At 44.2% G+C, this 23936-nt stretch overlaps 1 protein-coding gene across 3 annotated transcripts in view; it reads left to right on the top strand.

The window, feature by feature from the left end:
- The window catches only part of TMTC1 (transmembrane O-mannosyltransferase targeting cadherins 1), a 253746-nt gene that overhangs the window by 168806 nt on the left and 61004 nt on the right, over window positions 1-23936 (top strand). For all 3 annotated transcript variants that reach the window (XM_045811777.2, XM_087855736.1, XM_045811776.2), the window contains 2 exons: window positions 8119-8286; window positions 15934-16047. In XM_045811777.2, coding sequence (XP_045667733.1) covers window positions 8119-8286; window positions 15934-16047 — 282 coding nt within the window. The remainder of the gene's footprint in view (window positions 1-8118; window positions 8287-15933; window positions 16048-23936) is intronic.

Raw genomic sequence — 23936 nt, 5'->3', positions numbered from 1 at the left:
GTATTTTAAAAGAAAGCGGAGTCTGTCAAGCTCTGCTGCTCCTCCCCACGTCTCCAGTCTTCAGTGGGACAAACCTTCACGGTCGTGCAGTCGGAGGCTTCCTGCCGGTGTTATAACCTACTCCACGGTTTCAGAAGTTGGTTAAGGTTATTCTTCAGAGTATGATGGAGTAAGGGTGGAAATATTTGATATCAGCTCGTTTGTCTCTTTGCTCTTGTTGTGCCAGCATAAACCGTTCCCTCCGCCCTTCGAGACCTGAATTCAGAAGAAGTGTGAGGTCCAGAAGCTAGATCTTGTCCAGTGAGGGCTGCTCTTGAGGGCAGTGCCCAGGGAGGGAGGGGCCCAGGGTTGCCCCGGGCTTGGGCTGGGTGCTTGTGCTTGGGGGTGAGTGTGCTGTGTGAAGAGCGTGACCAGGAAGGAAAGCAGCAGGACTTTCCTGAGGTCCTGGGCGAATGTGTTCTAAAATGGAGACCGTAGATCACAGACAAATAGGACAGAACAGAGCCGTGATGAAAACGAAGTGAGCAGAGGGGAGATTGGTGCTCGTGGGCTGAAGATCAGTTGGCCACTCCATGGGGTGGCCTGGGCATGAGATGAGGATAATCTCGGGCAGTTATTTACTGAACTATAATCACGGCCTTAATATCACAGAAGTCTATTAGTTAATAAAAAATGAATGTTTATGCCTATTAAGTCCTAAATGATGAACAGCAAATGTCTCGGAAACCACAATTTGAACGTAAAATTTGGAGAGTGTAATTTGGATTCAGATGAGCCTAAATGGAAAAATATATGTAAAAAATACCATAAGCTGTGCTAGGTAGCTGCAAGTCATTATTTCAGCCCACCCTGTGCAAATGAGGAGATTGGAGGAATCAAAGTGGAGGGAAAGCAAAGCAACATAGGTACGGGCCTCTCTTCCTGTCCCGGCCCTTCTCTTCCTCTCTTGGTTCTGCAGCCCTACCCCAGCAGGTCAGTGTTCTGGAAGCACCATACTGAAGGAGGTTAGAAAATGGGCCTCTGCAAACAGAGGAGAGCAACTAAAGCATAGATGTAGACAGCCCAGGTCCCGCACAGCTGGCTTTGCCTGGAGGGTGGGAGTGGACCGAAGTGTGGCCATCTTAGCCTCCCTTCTATCAAGACCCCTTGTCCTTCTAAGTGAATCCATTTCTTTCCTTTCCTCTTGGATCCCACACGGGGAAATGTATCTCAGATCACTGACTTTTTTTTTCTTTCATCTTTATTGAGATATAATTGACATACAGGGTATTGTGTAAGTTGAAGGTGTCCACGTGTTAATTTGATACATTTATATGTATTGCCAAATGGTTGCCACTAACCCAGTGACTTCTTATACAAATTTTAGGAATCTTAAAATATCCTCCATACTCCTTTGGAAACCTGGATTGTCCTGCCCCTGTGAGGTTTGGGACCGCCATTTTTGTATGTCTGTGTTTCCTCATAGTGCCCCGCACGACAGATGCTTCATTAAAGAGTATTGTAGAGACTCCAGGAACACTGGACACATGACAAAGCATATGCGTGTGCAGTCAGGTCCGTGTTAACACATGAATAAAGGAGGGGGCAGCAACAACTCGCGGATTGCGCATTATGCCTTTGCTTCGGAAGTGCAGGTGCTGTACCACAGGCCATAGTGGTTTACGGAAGAAGGGACAGAATTCAGGTTCTAGAGATGGGCATGCTTGTGAGAGGCTAGGGAGAGGGTGGTTTTTCTAACTTTTTAGGAGTTGCTTTAGCGGAGGTCTTTGACTTTGACCAAAAGGCCTCTCAGCCCCAGGCGGAAAATCTGGCTGTGACTATTTGTACCAGGCTGGGAGGCAAGGAAGCCAGGCCTAGTGAAGGCTCCTGCAAGGGAACACACCCACCGCCCACGGGTGGATAGTTCTCCTGGTGGAGAAAGTGGGTCTTATCATCTCCACCCCTCACCTGGATTGATTCATTTTTAGGTTTATCCTTGTTTCCGTTAGTTTCTGATACTTTTAATCTCGTTGTTCAACCACACTCACGAAACAGCCCCTGCCATAGTCTGACACTGAAGGTGCACATGAATAAAACATTACTCCATCCTTAAATAAGCAGCCTGAACTTCCAAACAGCTAATACTTTATTTCATATGAAAGTTGAATATAAAAGCTTCTTTATTATGCATTAACTCACCAAAAGGATGATAGTTTGCATTTTCTTCCCTTTCTTCTTGTATTCACAAAGATATAGTGGAGAAAGGTTTGAATTGGGGTTAAGGGAAGATTGGCCTAGGTGCTTTTTGAATTGTAGAACTGTGAATGCACATTAGCATACAGACCTGGCTGCCTGTATTTCGCACACTACACTGTATCTTACTTCCTACAATCGGTTGTTGTATAAAAGTGGTGTGTAACTCAGACCTTTCTGAAGTGAACGATATCCTATAAGAAAGTTCGTAGTTGTAAGGGAGTTTCTGTGAATGCTTTTGAAGGACGTATATTGTCCTGCAAATTATATAGTTTGGGTCAATCTGGACTTTAATAAACTGGATTTCTTGAGGTGTATTTACAGATCTAATCACATACTTTAATGATATACACAGTACATTTTATCGATGTCGTAGAAAAGGGCACACTAACCACACACATGAACACATAAATACTTCACTTGAAAACACGGAGACCTTGTATTCAGTTCACAGACTGTCCACTTACACGATTTCATTCACTCCAAACAACAGCCCTTTAAAGTAGCTAGATTTTTAACTCTCTAAGGCAGGCAATCTTAAGCTCTTATAAAATAAACAATGAAGGCTTCGTGAGACTGAGTGCATCTCCTGTGGCCCACAGAACTCCCAAGTGTCAGGAAAGAACCCAGCTCCTCTGACACAGTTCCAGAATTCCTTCTCCTCACTGTGAACTCCCAAACTTTAAGTTTGCACTGGGGCACTTTTGTTCCACTGCGGCTCCTAGTGTTCTACGGGCCTCAGGAAGTTACGACGTTTACAGGAGCCTGGTAGAGAGACATCTGTTTTGACCTGGGTATATGCAGACTATACACATATCTTGTCTCATACTCTATTCAGCACAAAATAATTCTCTAATAATATTGTGATTATAATGTCATATTAATGTTATCACTTATGGTTGTCTATCGAGCATTATGCACAGGGTAAAATTATTTCCTTTTACAAATAAGAAAATTCATAAGTAAAGAATTTACATGACTGCAGATCCAACGACAGGCAGTGTCAGAAACTCGAATGCAGACAGGCCCTTTCTGACTCCGGAGCGCTGCCTTATTTACCACGGGAGGTCTCCTGAATTTGGAGCTCGTAGATGAACTGCAAGGTTGAGAGGAAGCGTCTCATCTTCAGGAGAATCAGGTGCTCAGGAGGTGAAAGCAATGACAGTATTATCCCAGTGGTTCACAGGAAGGTGAGGAAGGAACGGAAGAAATCTGTTCCGTGGAGAAGTGATAGAAGTTTCTCATCCCCACCGCGGGAGCGCAGCACCGAGGATGAGCTGCGCAGGAGGGAAATGTACAAGAAATGCTTTTGGAGTCATTTTCTTGGAATATGAGTAAATTCATATCCAAACACATTCAACCTTCTGAGAAATTTTCCTGCCTGTCAAATATCTGAGAGTAAAAAACAGCAACAACGATGACGGTGGCGGGGGGAGTCTTGGCTCACCGGAAGCTGGCGGCTCCCAGGTTAGATCTGCTCTGAGGCCTCCCCGTTGGCTCCTGGCTGCCTCTAGGCTGTACCTCCAGACATCTGTTCTGGGCTCCGCTTTCCAGGGCGTTATTGTTTAACCATCCGTGAGACCAGAATCAGATCTTACTGTCACAGTTTGCCAGGTGGGGATTCACCAGACCAGAATGAAGTGAACGACGGCCCTGTGTCATTTCAACTACCTAAAGTTGGGAATTTTTTTTCTTTTAAGTAATAAAATCGTGAGACTGTGTCTGTCTGGTATCATTAATGTTATTTGTAGATCATTTCAGTGGGTTGTTTAAATCAAAAGGTAGAATTTCAGTTCTACTTAATAGCGAAAAGATTCTCTTTGCTCCATGTAATTGAACAAAGAGTGAAGCCATAATAAACATTCTAAAATGCTTGCCCCAGAGATAGAAAATTGTCCTCTTTTCAGGTTGATGTAAAGGAGACGTGTTGTTCTTTTATCACTTAAGAGCTTCTGGGCAAGGTTCGTGAAAGTACATTTGTACTGTTTACACAATGATTAACTTCCCACAAAGTTCTCAAATAACAGGTTTAAATAGTTTTCATTCTAATGTGGAAGGACAAGCATTGTTGACCTGCATTTCCTCTAAAGTTTCCTTTGGATGTGCATCATGGAAGTACCAGGGGGAGGGGCCAGAGTCCCTGGTTGTACCATGCACTGACATGGGGATACCTTCAGCCTGTGAATGAGAGATCAAATAATGACTCCACTCTCAGAAGCAGGGGTGCTTCTCCAGCTGCTTTGAAAATGGGTCTCGGTGCTGAGCCAAACCGATCAGTAGCTGAGTTTGGTTCTCCGGGTTCTGGTTCTGCCCACTGTCGGTGGTTTGCACTGACTCTGCGTGCTCTTGTGTAGAGGTCCCAGATCTGAGCCCAGATTTTCCTTAACCAGGTGCACCAAAGCAATCTGCAGTCTGATTTCATCTCTCCGGAGGCCAGAAAGGCGTGTAGCTTCTCATTTGCTTGATTTTCTACTTTCAAAATAAGGCCTTGCCCTGCCCCTTAGAAATGGACAGAGCAGTTCTCCCCCCGGCCACTGAGCTCTGTATTTAAGCAGATGTTGAAGGATGAAATGTCATCATAGAGAAGCATCTTAATCTTTGTGATCTGGTGTTCAAGTTTGTAAGAATGTGATACTCTCTAAGAAATTTGCAAACCTAAGTAGAGATTGTTTTATAGGGCTTATCATTTCTTTAAACCATTTGTCAATACAAGGACCTTCCAAAAAAAATGATCATGTTACTTGATACTGATGCCTGTGCTGAGGGGAAAGGAATGGCCTTCTCCTTCCCTTGGTCATAGCAGAGGTCAACACACTGCAGCTCCTGAGGGGAGGCTGGCCCACTGCCTGTTTTAAAAATAAATTTTATTGGAACACGGCCATGCCCATTCATTTACACAGTGTCGATGGCTGCTTTCCTGCTCCAAAGATAGAGTGGGCAGGACAGAAAAGCCTGAAAGGCCCGAAATACTTATTCTTTAGTGCCTTCCAGAAGAAGATTGTCAACTTCTGGATATCAGCATTGTGTTAGAGCCATGGGTGTTCTCTGTTACTAGCTGTGGGTGCTGTGGACAAGCTATTCGACTCCTAGCTTTAATTTCCTCATTTATGGAATGGAAGATACCAAGGATCATATATTTAAATCAGATAATATATTTAAAGCCAGTACCATCCTTATCCTAGGCCCTATGAATATTGTAGACAGGCCCATGCAATGCTCTTAGCGCAGTGCCTGGCCAATAGGAAGGACCCACTATAAACACACAGATGTGTAAAACAGCTCATTACTTCTGTCGTTGTTATCTTCATTATTCTTGTCTTCTGCCTTTTTGTGGCCATAGCTAGGAGACCCCTGTGTGGAGATCCCAGTGTTCTCCTTTCCCACTGCTCTGCCAGATGGCAGCTCCGTTTCCTACAAGGAGACAGAAAACAAGTATTGAAATTTTATGAATGGAGTGGTTAGGAGGGAAGTCGGTGAAGCTGTGTGATAAGGTGTGAGGAACGCAAGAATCAGCCGGTCCAGTCAAAACCCAGACAAGCGGGACAGTATATGGAGCGTGAGTTCTGGAATCTGAAACGCGTGGGTTTGTATCTTTGCCCCACTATACAAGCTGTGTGACCGAATTCAGGAAATCCATTCACCTTTCTTCTCATCACCGTCTTTATGGTTAAATAGCACTAACCGCGAGTGACCCATAGGGGTGCGAGGATGGGCTAAACTCATACACGGAACTGCTTGGCACATGAGATGCGCTCAGCAGACATTAGTTCTCCATGGGGCTGCTTTACGAAGGCCCGAGCAAGGAGATAGCCGCTAGAGCTGTGGGTGCCTGCACGGGGTACGCGCATTTCAGGACTTTGCTCCTGTGGCACCTTTCCCGTGGCACCATTCCTGACCATAGTAAAATCCCAACTCCTGCCCACCCTGGACTCACTCTTCTTCTTTGCTGATAGATTGTTACCCACGTAACATATCCTGCTGTGGGGCACACTCTGCGTTTTATTTGCTTATTGGCTGTTTCTCCCACCCATGTGGGTTCCACAAGGACAGGAATTATTGTCTGTTTTGTCCACCGATCTGGTCTTGGTGCCTGTAACAATGGCAGGACGCAGTTGGTGTTTATTAAATACCTGCTGAATGGAAGCATGGAGCCCAGAAGGCTTTCATGGGGCCAGAGATGCACCCTGCTCCATCAGGGCTGGGATCCCAATGAGGCTAGAGGAGCAAATGGCAGGCATCGTCACGAACATGGTGGCCTGTAATGCATCAGCATGGCTGTTGTATAGAATGAGACACGTTTAGAAAATCTTGATACCTTTAAGGCCAAACATGACTTACTATGAAAGTGGGAAGAGGGTTGGAGGTTTTATTATTTTTGCATTAGTGACTCTATGTTCTGGCATGTTCAAGGCTTCTGCACAGTGCTTATAGCAATCAAATCCAGCCTCCCCAGCTCGGACCTAGTAAGTGGGGTCGTGACTCCCTTTGTTTGGCCTAACAATGAAGCTTCAAAGTTTAGGGAGCTGGACCAACTGACTTACGGGATTTGAAGTATGGAATTGGAGCTCAAACTTGAACTGGTTCCCAGCATCTCCATGTCAGAAACCTCAAATGCCTCCCTTGTTTTTCTACCCTTGATACCAAAGCGTAGCTATTCAGAAAAGTGTCAAATGCCTCCCTTGTTTTTCTACCCTTGATACCAAAGCGTAGATATTCAGAAAAGTGAACAGAAGTGGAGAGATTTTTTAAAGGAGGTATGTTGAGAAATGAGACTATTTCAGTGTTTTCCTTTGCAAAACCAACCTGCCCCAGTAGACTGGAGGTTTATGAGGGCAGGACCTGTGTTCTATTCATAATTCATTCTTAGTGCCCAGTATATTGCCAGTCACATATAGAGAGAGAACGAATAAATATTCAAACATGTAAATGGGCTGTATTAATTTTGGGCTTATTATGGCATTACTGTCTAACTGATGTCGGATTTCTTTACACAAGCTGGCTTCATTCTTAAAACATTCCACAATAATTTGTAGTCTATTATCTTTGGAAAGAAGTGGGTCTTAACTGAAATGCACATGGCAGTAATGGATACAGATTAAATGATTGTGATGTTCCAGGGCCAGTTGACAGGCAGGAAGCATCTCTGTGGCTGCATAGATGACGTGAGGGCCCAAGTTCCAGCCAAAGGCTTTTCGAGGTGTGCTATCGGCATGCCGCTCAGATAACATGAGAGATTCCTCATGTCTATTTAGAAAGCTGAGCCAGAGTCAGCAAGGTTCAGTCCTATCAATACGGTTTGTCTGTGATGGGCCCCAAGCTCCCTGCTCAGGAGTTGGCGTGGGGATAGATGATTTTCCTTCAGCATAAGGACTTTGACCAGAGGGGGAACATACTAGGCGGCACATCCCTAGAGACAGACTGCCAGTGTTCTGTGGGGACGAGCATCCCTCCCAGGACCTGATAGGGAGATGTTGGCAACTGTCTCCCTCAAAGCCACGATGTCACGTGCTGCAACACAGTCTAGATTTAGACTCGTGGTGCCAATATGGTTATACGACGTCAGTGACATAAGGCAGCGAGAGTCAGAGGGTCTGTTCACAACCCAAGAACACACAAAAGGGACATCTCATGATGCTGCTGAAATCCAGGGCAGTTTGAGCCTAAACGATGAGCCTGTTATTCTCCACACTAATGCCAGAGGGCTGGCAATGTGCTGGAAGAGTGCGTTAGAGAACCAGCATGTAAATATTGTAAGACGGGGGAGTTTGTATTTGTTTCTCTGTCACGGATGAGTTTTATTTGAAAGTTAGTTATATGGGATCGAGTACTCAAGGAGGCTCCATCGCACGCCCGGAGTAAGCCTGCCTCTCGCACTCTGTTCCCCAGCATGGGCTACTGCATCCTCTTTGTGCACGGACTGAGGAAGCTCTGCACTTGCCTGAATCGATGGGGGGCCACCACCCTGACCGTGTGTACTGCGCTGCTGCTGTTGCTTTTCTCCTGGAAAACGGTGAAGCAGAATGAAATTTGGCTGTCAAGAGAGTCCCTGTTCAGGTACGATTCGATGGAGAAGAGCAAATCTCTTCCCATGTATTTCATTGCTTACATATTTGTTTCCAAACAAATGAGATAACATTGGGTCTGGCAATAATCATTAACCCACAGGTTTTTTTTTAGTAAAGTTTTAAGTGGAAGATGTAATTTTATTTTGGGTTTTAGCTTTAGTTTTTTAACTGGTATTCTATAAAGTTTAATGTGAGCTCATTCTAAGTGAATTTAAGAAAATAAGGCTCATGAGAAGGTTCCTGAATCTGCGAAACCGTCGTAATGATGAGCTGGGCTGTAAAATCAGCTATAAACAAAATGAAGTGATAAAGCCTAACTTCATTATGCAGACAAGTCAGTGAGAAAGGTGAGCACACAGCAGGAAGGAAGAGAAACGCAGTACATTTTCTTTAGACTTTTCCAGGACATTAAGTTGTGATCTGTGATCTAGTTGCTTTATTCTGAACATTAATTGTGAACAAAGAAATGGAAGACTTTTTTCATCTCCTGGTAGGTTTTTATGCGGTAAAGAGTATATTCTGAGTATAACAAGGTCACCTGCAAGCCCTAAACTTGTCGTAAAGTATAAACATTCTTTGGGACTGTCGCTCATCGTGCCGTGTTTTCTGGAGCTCAGGCCTCACTGATGTCGTAGCCCTGGTGATGACCTTCATCTGGGCTCCCTGGCACTGGCCCACCAGGATCCCAACAGTATTTTTCCAGGTTTCCAGGGATTCCCAGTCTGTGCCCTCTTCTAGCTTCTGTCCTCACTTATGACCCAGCTACCCAATTCAGTCAGTGTGGTTTTTACTTGGTGCTCTGCTCAGCTGATACCCAACACTTATACTCTGGGGGCAAACAATGGAAACAGAGTTGGGATCCCCTGAAAAAAAGGGAAAATACTGGAAGAGTAGAGGAAGGCACACAGAATTGAAGGGCCAGTGAAGAAGTTGGCACGGAGCAGACAGGAAACAGGCACCGGGAGAGTCTGTCCTGAGAGCACTCGAGTGCCCGCCCAAGAGCAAATAGGTAAGCTTACACCGGGTTTTTTCATCTTCACATCAAAGTCCTCGGAAAATTAAGTCCTCTGGTGGAGCTTGAGCTTTAGGTCACGTGCCTGTCCTTTGTCTCCACCGGGGCACTGAAATGAATGATTGGCCAAAGAAGCCCCTCTGACTTCCAGGGACTTAGGGCAGGCTCGGCACCTTCGGATTCCACTGAGACTTCGCAAAATGAGGCAAGAGCGAATTCCCCACAGGAAGTCCAAGTACTGGAGGAGGAGCACAGACTCTGGCTGCCAGGAATGAACGAATGAATGAATGAATGAGCGAACGAATAAATGAACAAATAAGACAAATGTTCACGGCACTCTTCAGCTTTTTTATTTATTTTTTTTAAGATTTTGTTTATTTATTTGACAGAGAGAGACAGCCAGCAAGAGAGGGAACACAAGCAGGGGGAGTGGGAGAGGAAGAAGCAGGCTCCCAGCGGAGGAGCCTGATGTGGGGCTCGATCCCAGAATCCCAGGATCACGCCCTGAGCCGAAGGTAGACGCTTAACGACAGAGCCACCCAGGCACCCCTCTTCAGCTTTTTTAAAACAATATATTTGATTTTGCTACTTAGCAATTTGACTTTTTTTAGTAGAAAAAAATTAGTTTGGCATGCATGTCTTTTTTTTTAAATATATTTTATTTATTTACTTGAGAGAGAGAGAACACCTGTGCCCACAAGCAGGGGGAGAGGGAGAAACAGATTCCCCACTGAGCAGGGAGCCTGATGCAGGGCTTGATCCCAGGACCCTGAGATTGTGACTTGAGCTGAAGGCAGATGCTTAACCGACTGACTGAGCCCCCCAGACACCTGGCACGCGTGCCTTATTAGCTTATTTCTTATTACCGTATCATTGTCACGGTCGTCATCATTACCACAGTGGGTACTGTAGAAACCTCTTGCCAGGTGAGATTTTTTGGTGTGGATTTTTAATGAATATTTTTTCACCTTAAGGTCCCAGATTCTGTTCAGTCCCTGTCACATCCCTTTACCTTCAAGGCAGTTCCCCCAGACCACAGTGGGCTTGTTGCCTCTTGTTACCCATGCTAGGTCATTCTGTAAACACAGGGCCATGGAAGTTCAGTAATACAACTTCCCCTTAGTCTCTGCTGACTTGATTTTTTTTTTTCTTTTGCTTTCCACAGTCAGTGCTTTTATGAGAGACCTTAAAGTGGTTCTGCCCTATGTTAAACCCTTTGCTTGAATCGAGGTACTAACAGAGGTTGTGTCTTCTAATGATGTTTACTGCTCAATCAGAGCAACTTTGGGGGTGGATTTTGGCAGGCAGCAGTTTATTTCAAGGGTAACAAGTTCACGTTCAAACCCTCTAAGGCTGATGCCAGCAGTTTAAAAACAGAACAACAAAAAGCTCATTGACCTTGCGTCCAGAGGCTTCTGTGTTTTTAGATGGAAGTATGTAGGAAGTGACAGTTGATTACTAAAACACGACCATCCCACAAATGTGCTTGCAGAGCTTGTGTGCCCTAGGAGGCCTTTGGTGATCAAATGGAATTTTGTAAACCGTACAAACCAAACTTTTGATAGGTTTTAGAAAACTTTGCCTATTACAATTTATGTATGTCCCAAGAAAAAGTTTTAAGAATCTGAGACTTTAAGAATATTCTTTCTTCTCTAAGACCAGATGTTTGTATGTATTCATCTGTGCTGAGTCATGCTCAAATTAGTTGAAACGAACATTTGCCAAGAATCTTTGAAGGAAGATATAGTTACTGGTTGAGTGTGGGGGCTGGAGTTAGACTTTCTGCCTCCTCTCCAAGGACCACCATGTCATAGCTGTGTGACTGTGGGCAAGTTACTTAACCACTCTGTGCCTTACTTTCTTTAGTTTAAAACTTAGAAGAAGAAGAATGTTGTTTATATTTTGGATATAGTTCAAGAAAAAATGAGTATGTGAAAGTTGCATAAGGCAGTACGATAAACCCTATGTAAGGTTTTCAGATTATTGCTGTGCCCTGTGTTCTAGGGTATGAGAGGGGGGAAGGGGAAGAGAGAGATTATCTATAGAGGAGCTGAACGTCTGCATGGGGGTCAGACACATAAACACATTTTAACATAATGTAGCAGGTGGTTGACAGAGGCAGCAGGACACTGTGTAAGTACAAGCAGGCTGCTAAGAACGACCCAGGCCTTCAAGAACTGATCTCTTACAGGCCTGAGCTGAGTACCTAAAGATGAGACGACCTAAATTAGCTACAGTGATCAAAACCAAGAAGTGGCTCATTTGAGTAAGAAGAATTTGTTACACTCGTAGATAAGGTGATGTCCCTGGCAGAGCCCCTGCTTCCGGCTTCTCCTCTGTTCTCAACGATGAACTCATTGACCATTCCTTGGACGTATGGTCTCATTAAGGCCTCTCTTCTCACATGGGGTGGTTTTGTTTGGCAGTACTATGAACGGTCTTACAGAGTATCTTAGGACAGACCTTTGTGTTGGAGAAAATCCAAATTTCAGTCAAGTCCCAGCCTTTCCAGCTGAGGCGTCCTCTTAGAAAAAAAATCCCACCGTGTGATGTATTTTCAGGAGGTTCAGCGGCAGGGCCCCCTCGCAGCTCTGTAGTTCCCCAGGCACGAACCTTACCCATGACAGCATAAGAAGCCAACAATTGTGTCTTACCAGCGGCCCGAAGAGAGTAATCGGTACAAGTGAAAGAGCTGTGAAGAGGAGGAGCCAGGCTTTGAACCTGAATTTGATATAAAAGAATACATAAGCTTTGCTACGCTTATTTTTTACTTCATGTTTTCTAACTAAAACTAATCCCAGTATAAAGAAGAGAGAGGGGGAGAGAGGGAGAGGGAGGGGTTGGTTCATAATCATAGCGGCAAGCTATATTTTCTTTAATTCTTTGTAACAAGAAACTGTTCTGATATCCTAACCTGGGAAGAGGGTCATTGCACAGCTCCAGCTGGGTCTGGTAACAGCCCAGAATTGTGTGTTTGTTTGGAGTAAGTAATACTGTAATAACACAGTAAAATCCCCTCTATGCCCCAAATCTTCGAAATACCTGAAAAGGCAGAGACCACATTTTTCTTCTATTTGCGTCTAGTTAAGGATCTCTCTGAATCCCATTCATGAACTATTTAAGTGATCCATGGAGCATCGATTAAGAATGTATGCTCTAGATTGTTCTCCATCTCTGTAGGGAACACATTGCTGTTTCTTCCTTTCTGAACTGCTAAGCCAGAGAGATCAGCCAACCTCCCAGGGCGGAGAAGATACACTGAGGATTGGCAAATTCTTTTGTGAAGGAGCGGATGGTAAATATTTTAGTCTTTGTGGGCCACATAGTGTCTGTCGCAGCGACCCAACCCTGCTGTTGTCTCGGGAAAGATGCCAAAGATAATAGGTAAACACGTTGGCGCGCCTGCGGCCCACAAGGCCATGGTTTGCTTCCCAATGAGATAAACATTGTGATAGTGAAATTATAGTGTTCCTGTGCCCTGGGGTACCTTTCTGGTTTAGCGTCAAATCAGCTTCAGGAATGGTTCTGACCACGTATTGGCCTTGGTTGAAATCCCTGCTCCACTACTTTTCTCGGTCTGTAACTTTAGAGAGAGGTCTTAATCTCTCTGAACTTGAGTGTTCTCATCTGTAGTGTGGGAGGTACGATAATTCTACCCGTCCAGTAGGTTATCGAAGGGATAAAAGGAGATGATCCACGGAAATGGGCGCTTAGCCCGGAACTTGATTCAGACCGAGCAGTCCGTCCGTGAGTACTGGGCCTTCTGAGTGTGGCGCTGTGCGGCCTCAGGCCACAGCAGGGTCAACATTGAAGGGAATCACGAATCTTTCTTACTTTCCTGTTAACCTCTGGCTCAACACTGCTCGTTATTATTTTTTTTAATGTTTGTTTTCTCATCAGGAGTTTGGGGATGGTCCTCGTGACCTATTGTCCATCTATGCCAACAAACCAAATTGATGTTCTGTAGACTTGGAGATATGCCTGAGAGAAGTGGCCTTTTTGTTATTTCAGTTATTTTTCAAGTGTTGTACAAATGAGAGGTGTGAGGGAGAAATGGGGTACACGAATGAAGGTCCTGAGTTGAAAGGAGATTTTTCTTTGTAATCATCACTGGGATTTTGACTAGGGATTGAGCTCCTGCTGCATACGTAATGAATACTACGTGTCTTTGTAGAGTAAATACATGTGAGCTGCTTGTTCCCACTGAAACGACTGGGGCCACGGAATCATAGCATCAGTAGAGCGAATGGAGGAGTCTGGCTCTGGCAGCACGAGCGGCGTGGCCAGTTACAGCTATGTGGAAAGTTGTGCCTTGGGCCAGTTGTTTATTTCCCCTTTTCCACAAACTACTCATTGTAAAATGAGAGACTGGAAAAACATAGCAGGAAAAATATCACAGAGAGAACATAAAGGTCAAAAACAACAATGGAAAAAGCAGTGTGTTCTTCGGATTCGAGTTACTCCACCCACAGCTGCTCGCCTGTTATGAATATCACTACTTCCTCTGGCCATCACTGAACAATGCCCCGATCTTCGCAAGGACCATGTTTCTACAGGCCTAATTGTCCGTTCCCCGGGCGATACATAAATTAGAGTCACCATGCTAATCACACAGGGGGAGGGATCCGTCCCAATCCGCCAGTTATGTCCACGCTGAAACCAAAGTTACCTTTAAAATCAGCCTGTTAACCATGCACTACTTATTTCTGGAGAGAAGAATCAGAAATTTTCCTGGATAGAAATTGGAAATTTTTTTTTAAGCCATTAGTAGCACTCTGACCCAGATTCTTCTCCTGTGACTAAGTTCACTTTGTGTAATATCCACTTTAAATATTCCAGTAAAATCCTAGCTCTCTGTGGCACTGTAGGGTCTCATCGTTGTGATTGAAGGATGCCAGTAGTTTCACCGGAGCACCCGAACGTCAGCATTGGTCAGCCTTTTGTCTTGGGTGCGTCCGCTGCTACTGAGCGGAATCCTCCAGTCTCCTCCCTGGGGGTCCAGTCCTGGCTGCCAGTACTTAGAGAGCTTTATAAGGGGGAGAAACAGATCCCAACGTTCAGAATACCGAACTTCACACATCCTCTACCTTTGAGATCCAGCCCTTCCTCCTTCCCTCTGCGTCACACGTTATTCGCGAGCGCAGGGTCTCTAGCTCAAGTTTTCCAGAGAGTAAAACTCCTGCATTTGTCTGGGATGGGGAAAGAATAATGAAAAAAGTCACTGGGTGTGCAGGGTAAGGATGGCGATCTGGGCTTAAATGCTCCTGATAGAGATTTAGTGTGTGTCCAGCCACACGCCAGCCACCAAGAAATCCCAGCGACCTGCCCTAGCTTTGCGGGCACTGAAGCAGCCTGTGTAAGTTTGGAGTCTGCCGCCTTCCGATGATGTTGCCCTCAGGTCGGTCTCTAGCCTCTTGCACTCCCTGTAAGTTCTGTCCTCTGGAGAGTTCCTCAGGCTCCTAGCTGGGGGCTTTTAAGTTGGGACTGTCTTTACTGGTCCTAAGGAACCTGTTATTTTAGGGACAGTTCAACAAAGGTCACAAAGCCCTTCATATTTCCCCAACAGATCTTTAACACTTTGTACGAAACCCTTCTGTGAATCTTACCTTTAAATTAAAAACTACATGAAAGTATGTTACCTGGGAGAGGTAGTAGTGCATTAGACTTGCCCCGAAACTAGGTCGTCCTGCTTGTCTCCTTGTTCTCTCTCAACAACTGTCCCCCTCCCACATTTCATCCATGCATGTTCTGGGAGTTTTCTTTCCAAGTGGCCCTCCAGCCCATCTTCTTTCACCATTCCCCTGCCAACACCTCCCTGCACGTTGAGGGAACAGGGAACTCTAGAACCAAGCTAGAATCCTCTAGAATCCCACCTCTACCACTGACCAGCTGTATAACCTTGTGCAGGTTAAATGTGTGAGCTAGTTACAAACGAGAAACGGGTCCGCTCCTGCCCCCACCTGCCCCTGGAATCACCTTCAAAGCTTCACCGTTACCCTGTAGGGATTCCCCAGGTCTTTGCTTATGGTAGCCCCAGCAGACTAACACAGTGACCATGGAAGCAGGGTTTTTACCTTTTGGAGCAAAACCTCATTTCCTTATCTGCAACTTGTAAAATAATTATACTTGCATTTATTTATTTATTTTTTAAATCAGTCCAGGCTTGGGTACGTAGGAAATGGGAATTTCCAATAAAACTTAATAGGAAGGCCAGTCTGCAGTCATCCCTCTTGTCATGATTTATTTTTGTAGATGCTCCCATTTTTTTTTTTTAAGGAAGGTTATAAATGAACAAAAGAAGGAAGGAGGGAAAAAACCGAATGAACCTGAGCGTGCAGGTTTGTCCTGCAGAGAATTCCCTGGCACCCGGTGTCGCCCCCTCTGCTTCCGATCCGGTGCGCACGTTTGTTCAGTTGTGCACACCACCCACTGCCGTCGTCGTTGTCCGTAGAAGCACATTTAGGAAGTCAGAAAGTTCGTAAACCCTGAAAAACCCGACTTGGATGTCACGGACATTCCGAATGCAAGTTCATGAGACCGAGTAAAATAATGAAAGAAGCCAAAGATGTTCCTAAACACAATTCTTTGTTGCTCTTTTCTTTTCTTTAAATGTATTCATTGTAGGTCAGGCGTTCAGACTCTGCCCCACAACGCCAAGGTTCACTACAACTACGCCAACTTCCTGAAGGACCAGGGTCGGAACCGGGAAGCCATCTACCACTACAGAACGGCCCTCAGGTGAGCGCCCACGACTGTCCGCCGCCCCCTTGTCCAGTCGCTCCCCTCCCAGTGTGCGCTCGCACCTCTCCAAGGAGGTGTAAGGATCCTCGACTCCCCATCTTTTGGCTCAGTGTTCCAGTCTGCTGTGAATGTGGTAACTCTGCCTTGCTTCTGGTTCTTGGTGTTTTCCTGCAAGTTTCCATTGCTACCCACTACTCAATGAAGGGACACTCGGTCGAGTACGCTCATGCAGGCAAACAGGAGTTGGTTGTCAAGAAGACACTCGCAAATTCTCGGAGCATGTATTCCAGTGAATTCTTCCCACTTTAGGCTTCCTGTTGTCAGCAGGGATTTATATGAAGACATCTGAGTATCCTGATAGTTGTATTAAGTAGAAAGAAAACTAGAAGACACTTGATTACCATATTGGGAATATGTTACTAAGGGGCACGTGTGCACGTGTGTGTGTGTGTGTATGTACACAAATATTTATGTGTATATGTATATATATATGAACAGCCTTGACACTCTCCTCGTATTTCTCTCCTTGTATTCATTTGGAAGAGACTGTACGAAATTTACAGCTTTAAATTTTCCGTTTAAGAGAAACCACAAATTCAAGCCTGCATTACCAGCGGCAGGCTGCTCTCGAGTACTCAGAATTGCAGCTCTGCCTTTCAAGATGGTCTTATCTAAAAGATCCCACATGACAAATGTCTTCAGCTGCAGCATGTGGCACATGATACTGTACATAGCCTCAGAGTCTCCAAACGTGGGCAAAACAAAGAAACGTTGAGTCTCCTCTTTTATTGTACTATGAGGCTCACCGAAGCGTTTTAAAGAGGTTTCCATGCCCCTATGGATCGGCCCACATTTGGCAGAATTTTCTGATACGGTTCCGCTTTGGGACATGCTTAAAAGTATGTATACCGAACACATCTGCATTTCCCTGAAGCACGTTCGAGGATTATCTCAAAGCTTAGTTTGAAATTACCATTCTTAAAGGAACTGACCTGATTTTTAAAATTATCCTTTTGAACAATGTTCTTGCACATGTATATTGTTCATAAATCAAATTCTTTCGACTTTAGGCTCTCTTATGTAATATTCAGTGTGGCCAGAATTTTAAGCTGTGCACGTCAAGTTCCCTATCAGATACTTTTCCGAAGATAAAAGAAATGCAAGTCCCAGAGGAAAATTGTAACAGAACTTTTTATTGAGGAAAAGAAGTTTTTATTGAGAAATAGAAGATCATTTTTAAGATTTAATAAAGAATTATATTCTTTCCCTGGAAGCCAGTTTACCCAAATGTTTACAGTACTTATCTCTGGTTGGTGAGATTATAGTTTAATTTTTTTCTGCATATTTTGTGCTCCAGGTGTTCTACAGAGAACATGTATTATTTTTGCAAGGAGGAGATGTCGCTTTTAAAGAGGCGTGTATTCCTTCACGGGTACAAATAAAGTATATTTTGGCATAATGATTAATTAATGTTTCAGGGTTTTAGGTGTCATTCTTGAGGAGGAGAGCAGTAAATTTGCCTGAAAAATAGTGGTTGAAAGGAAGTATTATCAGTATCCTTTAAAATTTGTTGCATTCTAACAGACTGTTTTCCGTCAAGTTCGAACAGAAAAGTAAGGCAGACCCTAAAGCACAGTTTGGGGCAAAGATATCGATTATATAAAATTCTCCAGTAGCTGATTTTACAGAATTACAGTAGCTGGTCGGGTACTTCCGCTTTTTTCCCATGAAACAATAAAAATAAATGTTTGCTTCAGCAACTGTGCTTCTGGAAGAAACATGTCCCTTGAGAAGTGGGGAAAAAACAATTAAAGCTATAAATACGCTGCATAGTAATTAGTGAAATTTTTCATCCTCTCAGACCAGGCTCAAAATACTTCTGATGTAAGTAGCATCATCTTTGTGTGGCTACGTCTGTGGTGACTTTTCAATGGGTGTGGGTGTTTTGTTTTGTTTTACTTTTCAATTTAAATAAATTGTCACTCCTTGTGTTAGAGAGAAAAGGAAAATACCAGTACAGTTCATCATTTTGATGATTATTCATCCTAAGTGACTGGAAGATTGCCCTGATTTTTAAAATTTAATTTAATTTAATTTTTTTAGAGAGAGAACATGCACATAAGCAGTGGGGGGCGGGGCAGAGAGGAGTGAGAGAGAATCTCAAGCAGGTTCCATGCTCATCGCGGAGCCCAACATGGGGCTTGAGCTCAGGACCCTGAGATTATGGCCTGAGCCGAAATCAAGAGTCGGATGCTAAATCGACTGAGCCACCCAGGCGCCCTAGATTGCCCTTATTTTGATATTGCTCTTAATTTGCTGAGTTTGCTGATACGGGGATTCTACCCCCCCTCCCAACTACCTCATCCCTATTTCGACTTCAGTGTATTTGATTTTTTCCATATTTGCACACAGCAAGAAAGAGAATGATTAGGGAAAATGCAAGGCTAACAGTGCTATTATCTGAAATCAGTCCCAACAATTATCCATTTCTGTTGTAATGACTGTGTGGATCCCAAAGGCAATGATGAAATTAGTCATTAGGGTTGTATCTAAACCAGTATCGTTTTGGCTGGCTTACAATTCTAGAAAGAATGCTACATTAAATTGGTAATTATATATGACATGAATATTCTGCTTCTCTTAAACCTTATTCTATGTTTTTTTAAAGATTTATTTATTTATTTCAGAGAGAGAGTGAGAGAGCCGGGGGGGGGGGTGGAGGGGGAGCAGAGGCTGAGGGAGAGAGAGAATGCTGGAGCAAACTCCCTGCCAAGCAGGGACCCAACACAGGGCTCAATCCCAGGACCCTGAGATCATGATCTGAGCCGAAATCAAGAGTCAGTTGCTTAACCGACTGAGCCACCCAGGCCTCGCAATCTTGTTCTATTTTTTTTTTTAAGATTTTATTTATTTATGTGACAGAGAGACAGCCAGCGAGAGAGGGAACACAGCAGGGGAGAGGGAGAGGAAGAAGCAGGCTCCCAGCCGAGGAGCCCGATGTGGGACTCGATCCCAGAACGCCGGGATCACGCCCTGAGCTGAAGGCAGACGCTTAATGACTGCGCTACCCAGGCGCCCCTTGTTCTATTTTTTAAACGAGATGGAAGTACTCCTAACTTCTCCTCCCTTTCCGTGTACCTCATTTATTCTGTTTCTATAGTGCAAGGCAGTCTCCCCTGGAAAATGCTGCAGCTGAGGTTACAGGTTCAGATTAAGACCCAAATCAGCAAAGGAAAATGGCAGAACTCTTCTGTTAGCTTTGTTTTGCTGGGAGGGGCAGCTGTGATGTTTGTACCTATTCCGGGTTCTATAGAGTTTGGGATTCCATATGGTTCAGAATCAGAACACCACTGGTGGTTCTGCCATATGCCTCCAAATCTCTCTGGCCATTGTTTAAAACCTGGAAAAATTTCTCCCATTCCACCTCGTGTGAGTGGGACCGCCCGATATCAGCTCTTCCTGCACAAAAACGCCCATGAAATAACTCATTCAATAAGCCCAAAAAGGAGAGACCGTGGCCCAGCCTGGACAAAGGGCAGCAGATACTGAATGTGTACTTGGCCAATGGTTTGTTGATCAGCTTAACAAGTCAGTTAAAAGGGGAAAATCATAAAACATTATGCACACTCTTGAAGGATTTATTGTACCCTAAAATTTCCCGTGTACATCCATTCACCAATCTTCAAATGTCAAACCAAGCTTTTTCCTTTGGGTAAGAGCCTAATGATTGTAATCTGCAAAAATCACATCCATAAGCCATTTCTCTGATGATCAGGTTTTGATACTTTAAAGTGGAATAAAAATGTAATGACTGTGAGATTTTTCTGATTTTTATCCTATAGTTTTTTAACAGATACTCTACATTTAATCAGCAGCAATTTCTCGAGCAATTCCCTTTTTTGAGTATTTTTAGAGTATTTGCTTAGTTTTCATAGAAATAACAACTCTCTTTTTCACATTTATATTTTATCAATTTGCAAAATATTACATGGTACAGTTGCAATAAAAACTACAACTTCAATAAATTTGTTAATAAGCACAACTGTCTTTTAGTGATACAACTCAACTCACAGGATCAAAAAGGCCCGGGCTTATAGAGAAAGTTTATTAAGTTGTGGGTATCCACCAGTATGTTTTATAGAGAATAGAGAATATCTGGAAATCTGATGACATAGTGAAGAGACTGTCTTAAAAGAGATTTCACTATAGGTGATAGAGTCATGGAAATTGTTTCTCATCTTATATTTAAATTCCCTGCATGACTCAGTTACTGGTTGGTTAAAATGGGCTGGCCGTCAAGAACCCTGCCACTGGGAATGACTACAGTTCACGTTGTCCAGGTGGGTCAGGAAGCTCTCCCTACTGTCAGCAGCAAATTATCCCATGTTCCACGGAGCATTTCTTCACTCAGATGCCCTCTTCCTCCCAGCCCACTATAATAAGCACCCCCCATACCCAGATCTGCTAATGCATCCCAGGTGATTAGGTATCAGCCCTGTGCAGGATTCTGTCCTGATACAAGGGCTGCGATCTTCAGTCACAGACTGCTGTTTCCTTTTTACGGGTATGGTTTCAACATGAAATACACAGTAAATCATCTAAGATTTCTACCCTCCCATACTCCTGTGAAGCAGGAGATGCATTACCCTTCCCTGATGGTACTCAAATGTGCTTGGGCAGCCATGGGGCCTCTCTTATCTACTCCCAATATATCTGTTGTTGACGTTTTAAACAGAAAATCTGAAGGGAAAGAAAGCGGTGTTCAAAGAGGATAAAAGTCCTTGACCAGATTCTTTTTTATTGGCATAATTAAAGGGGAAGAAATGTGCTTTTAATGGTCCTGTCCCAAAGAAATCTCTACTAGCTATTTAATTGCCTTCCACGTGGGAAAGGATAGAACTAAAATCTTTCTGATTGGAATTTTTTAATGCATAAAATAGAGACTCGTCATGATAATAGCAACCATTGATAGCATTCTTTGCATTCCCTCCTGTGTGGATAACTGAAACTCTGCGAGGAGACTCCATTAGACTGGGTAAGTCTATGTGGGAAAAAGGAAGTAATAAAAGAATCGAGGAAACATTGTATCCTCAGAGTCTAAAGAAATCTAACCATGTGTAATTAACCCCCTGTTCACTGATGTCCTGAGTATATCGATAAAATTATTACAACTCCTTTGAAAAATAGTGTCTCTAAAGCTAGTAGAGTTTGAACATTTTTTTAAAAATCAGGATTTAATGGTTATTTTAAAAGTCCTTCATTACACAGCCTATTTTAAGTGAACATTTAAAATAACTCTTACGAGTAAAGTGACCTTGGATTCCAGCTGCCGTGTATTTCTGGAAAGAATTTAAATTCCAGGACCATTTGGTAACCAGGTTTAACAAGTGAAGATGGGCTCTTCTGCCAGTGTGGTATTTTCATTTATAAAAGTCTAAATACACTTCCCCCTATCACAAATACACACTTGAAATTATTTTTATTTCTTTTTGTTGATGAAATTAGAGCCTCCCTCTATTTATTTTGTGTTAATTAAGTCTGGCAGTTTTTTTCATTAAATCCAAGAAGTTAAGCACTATTCCATTTAGAAAACTAGAATTTAGTGACCATACTTACGAACTAAATTTCCAAATGAAAGTTCTGTAATTTCTATTGAAGAATATTTCGCTGTCTGGTTTTTTGTTTGTTGGCTTTTCCTCCTGCCTTACACCACTCTTTCCCTTCAAGAACTCACCGTGCTTCCCCAGGAAACAGAATCCCAGGCGGGGATCTGCCAGCAGGAAGTCCATTGAGAAGCGCTCTCTGGAACGCTGGGGAAGGAAGCCAGGGGACCAGGATGGGCAGAGGGACAGTTGACAGGCAGTGCAGTTCTAGGGCCTCGGCTGACCCCTGAGGAGGCTCTGGAGCCGCGAGGGCCCCTCAGGATGGCCATGAGTGGAGGCAAGAGATGGGTCCCCCTTTGAACCCATCACTGCTGCAGGCCGGGAGGGTAGCCTCGGGTGAGGCGGTTCCCTGAGGCTGAGAGCAATGCCCAGAGAAGACCTCACTGTGAGCTGTCAGCAGCTGGGGAAACAAGTGCCTCAGCCGTGAGTGGTGTCTGGGTGGTGAGAGATAGCATCAGCGACCCCGGCTGAATTTACAATTTCTTATATAAGCAGATATGATAGTTTTAACAATATCATTTAGATTTTCTGTTAAAGTGACAACATATGAGGTAACATCATACCTCCTAGGGTTGGAATATTACCAGATAACTCCTGTAAAAAGCTTAAAGCAGTGCCTAATACCTGGCCGTGATAAAGTCATTAAATTTTAATCTATGTCCCAAATCTGACCACTTCTCTCTACCTCCACTGCCCATCGTGTCTCACTTAGATTCCTGTCTGTCAGAGCCCCTGCAGCTGCCTCCAGGCCCCACACCGTCTTTCTCAGACCTCACCTCCTGCCCCTTTTCTTGCTGGCTCTGCTCCAGCCACGTGGGGCTCCAGGCACACACCAGTCCGGCCATATTTCTATTCCAGGGACTCTGAATTTGTGGTTCCCTCTTCCCAGAACAGCCCCTCACTGTCTAAAAGCTGCCTCCTTCCCTTCCTCCAGACTCCCCACTTAGGTCATCTGGTCAACAAGGCCTTCCCTAAGAGTGCAGTCACCACCAACATACTCTATTCCTCTTCTTTGCTTCATTTTCTCCACTGCTTTTATCACCCACTCATCTACTTATTTTCTTAAGTGTCTGTCTCCCTCCACTAGAAGGGAAACCCCATGAGAGTAGTGATTTGTACCCTCTGCCCAGCCTGGAGAAAAATGCCAGGAACATGGCACTTCGTAAACGTGTGTTGGATGAGTGAACGCTACATGTAAACATCTTTCTACAGCCTTTTTTTTTTTTTTTAAGAATGTGAATTACCTGAAATTTCTAAAAATGGCAGCTGAGTTATGGTGTAAAAACTAAAAGCTATCAAAAGTAGTCACTTCTGCAGAGCATAAATTTAATTTGCCCGCAAACCCATCTTGCCCTTCTCTTCCTCAGAGCTTGTTTAAAACCCTTCCTTTAAAGCCTTCACTTTATCCGCTTCTCTGGGCACTTTTCTATTAATATTTAAATATTCTCAGGGTGCCTGGTTGGCTCAGTGGGTTGAGCGGCCACCTCTTGATATTGGCTCAGGTCATGAGATCGAGCCCCATGTTGGTCTCTGCACACCCCAAATCTGCTTGAGGTTCTCTCTCCCTCTTCCTCTGCCCCTCCACTCCCCACTCACACGCGTGCTCTCTCTCTCAAGATTTATTTATTTATTTTTTATAGAGAGAGAGAGAGGTGAGGGAGAGAGCACGTGCAGGAGTAGAGGGAGAGAGAGAGAGAATCACAAGCAGACTTCCTGCTGAGCACAGAGCCCAACACGGGGCTGGATCTCATGACCCTAGATCATGAGCTGAGCCGAAATCAAGAGGTGGACGCTCAGCCGACTGAGCCACCAGGGCACCCCTCCATCTCTCTCTTAAAAAATAAAAGTAAAAAAATGAAAGTATAATAAATAAAATACTTTAAAGAGTCTCAGGTAATCCAGCCTCTGCACCTCCTGTTTCCCCCTTCCTGCCATTCGGTCTGTGCCCGCCTTTCCAGTGTTGAGATTTCCTGGAGGTCTCAATGGCTTCTCCTTTATTTCCCTCTCGTTACCCCCCAGCCGAGGGCGGTGTCCGCTCTACCACCAAAACTGCTCTTCACAGGGGCACCAGCTGCCTCCACGTGGGGAGCTCGAGAGGAGGACACTACTTCGAATTAAATTGCTTGTCTCAGCAGCATTAATTTTGTTGACCTCTCCCGCCTCCTTAGGGCGAATTCTTTTTCAGCTTCCCTGGTTTTCCTTCTTTTCTCTGGACTCTCCTGC

The sequence above is a fragment of the Ursus americanus genome, chromosome 25, assembly GCF_024610735.1.
Source record: "Ursus americanus isolate L20-20 chromosome 25, mUrsAme1.1.p, whole genome shotgun sequence".
NCBI classification, from domain to species: Eukaryota; Metazoa; Chordata; class Mammalia; order Carnivora; family Ursidae; genus Ursus; species Ursus americanus.
Note: the sequence above shows the minus strand (reverse complement) of the source record. Positions and strands in the feature narration are given on the sequence as shown.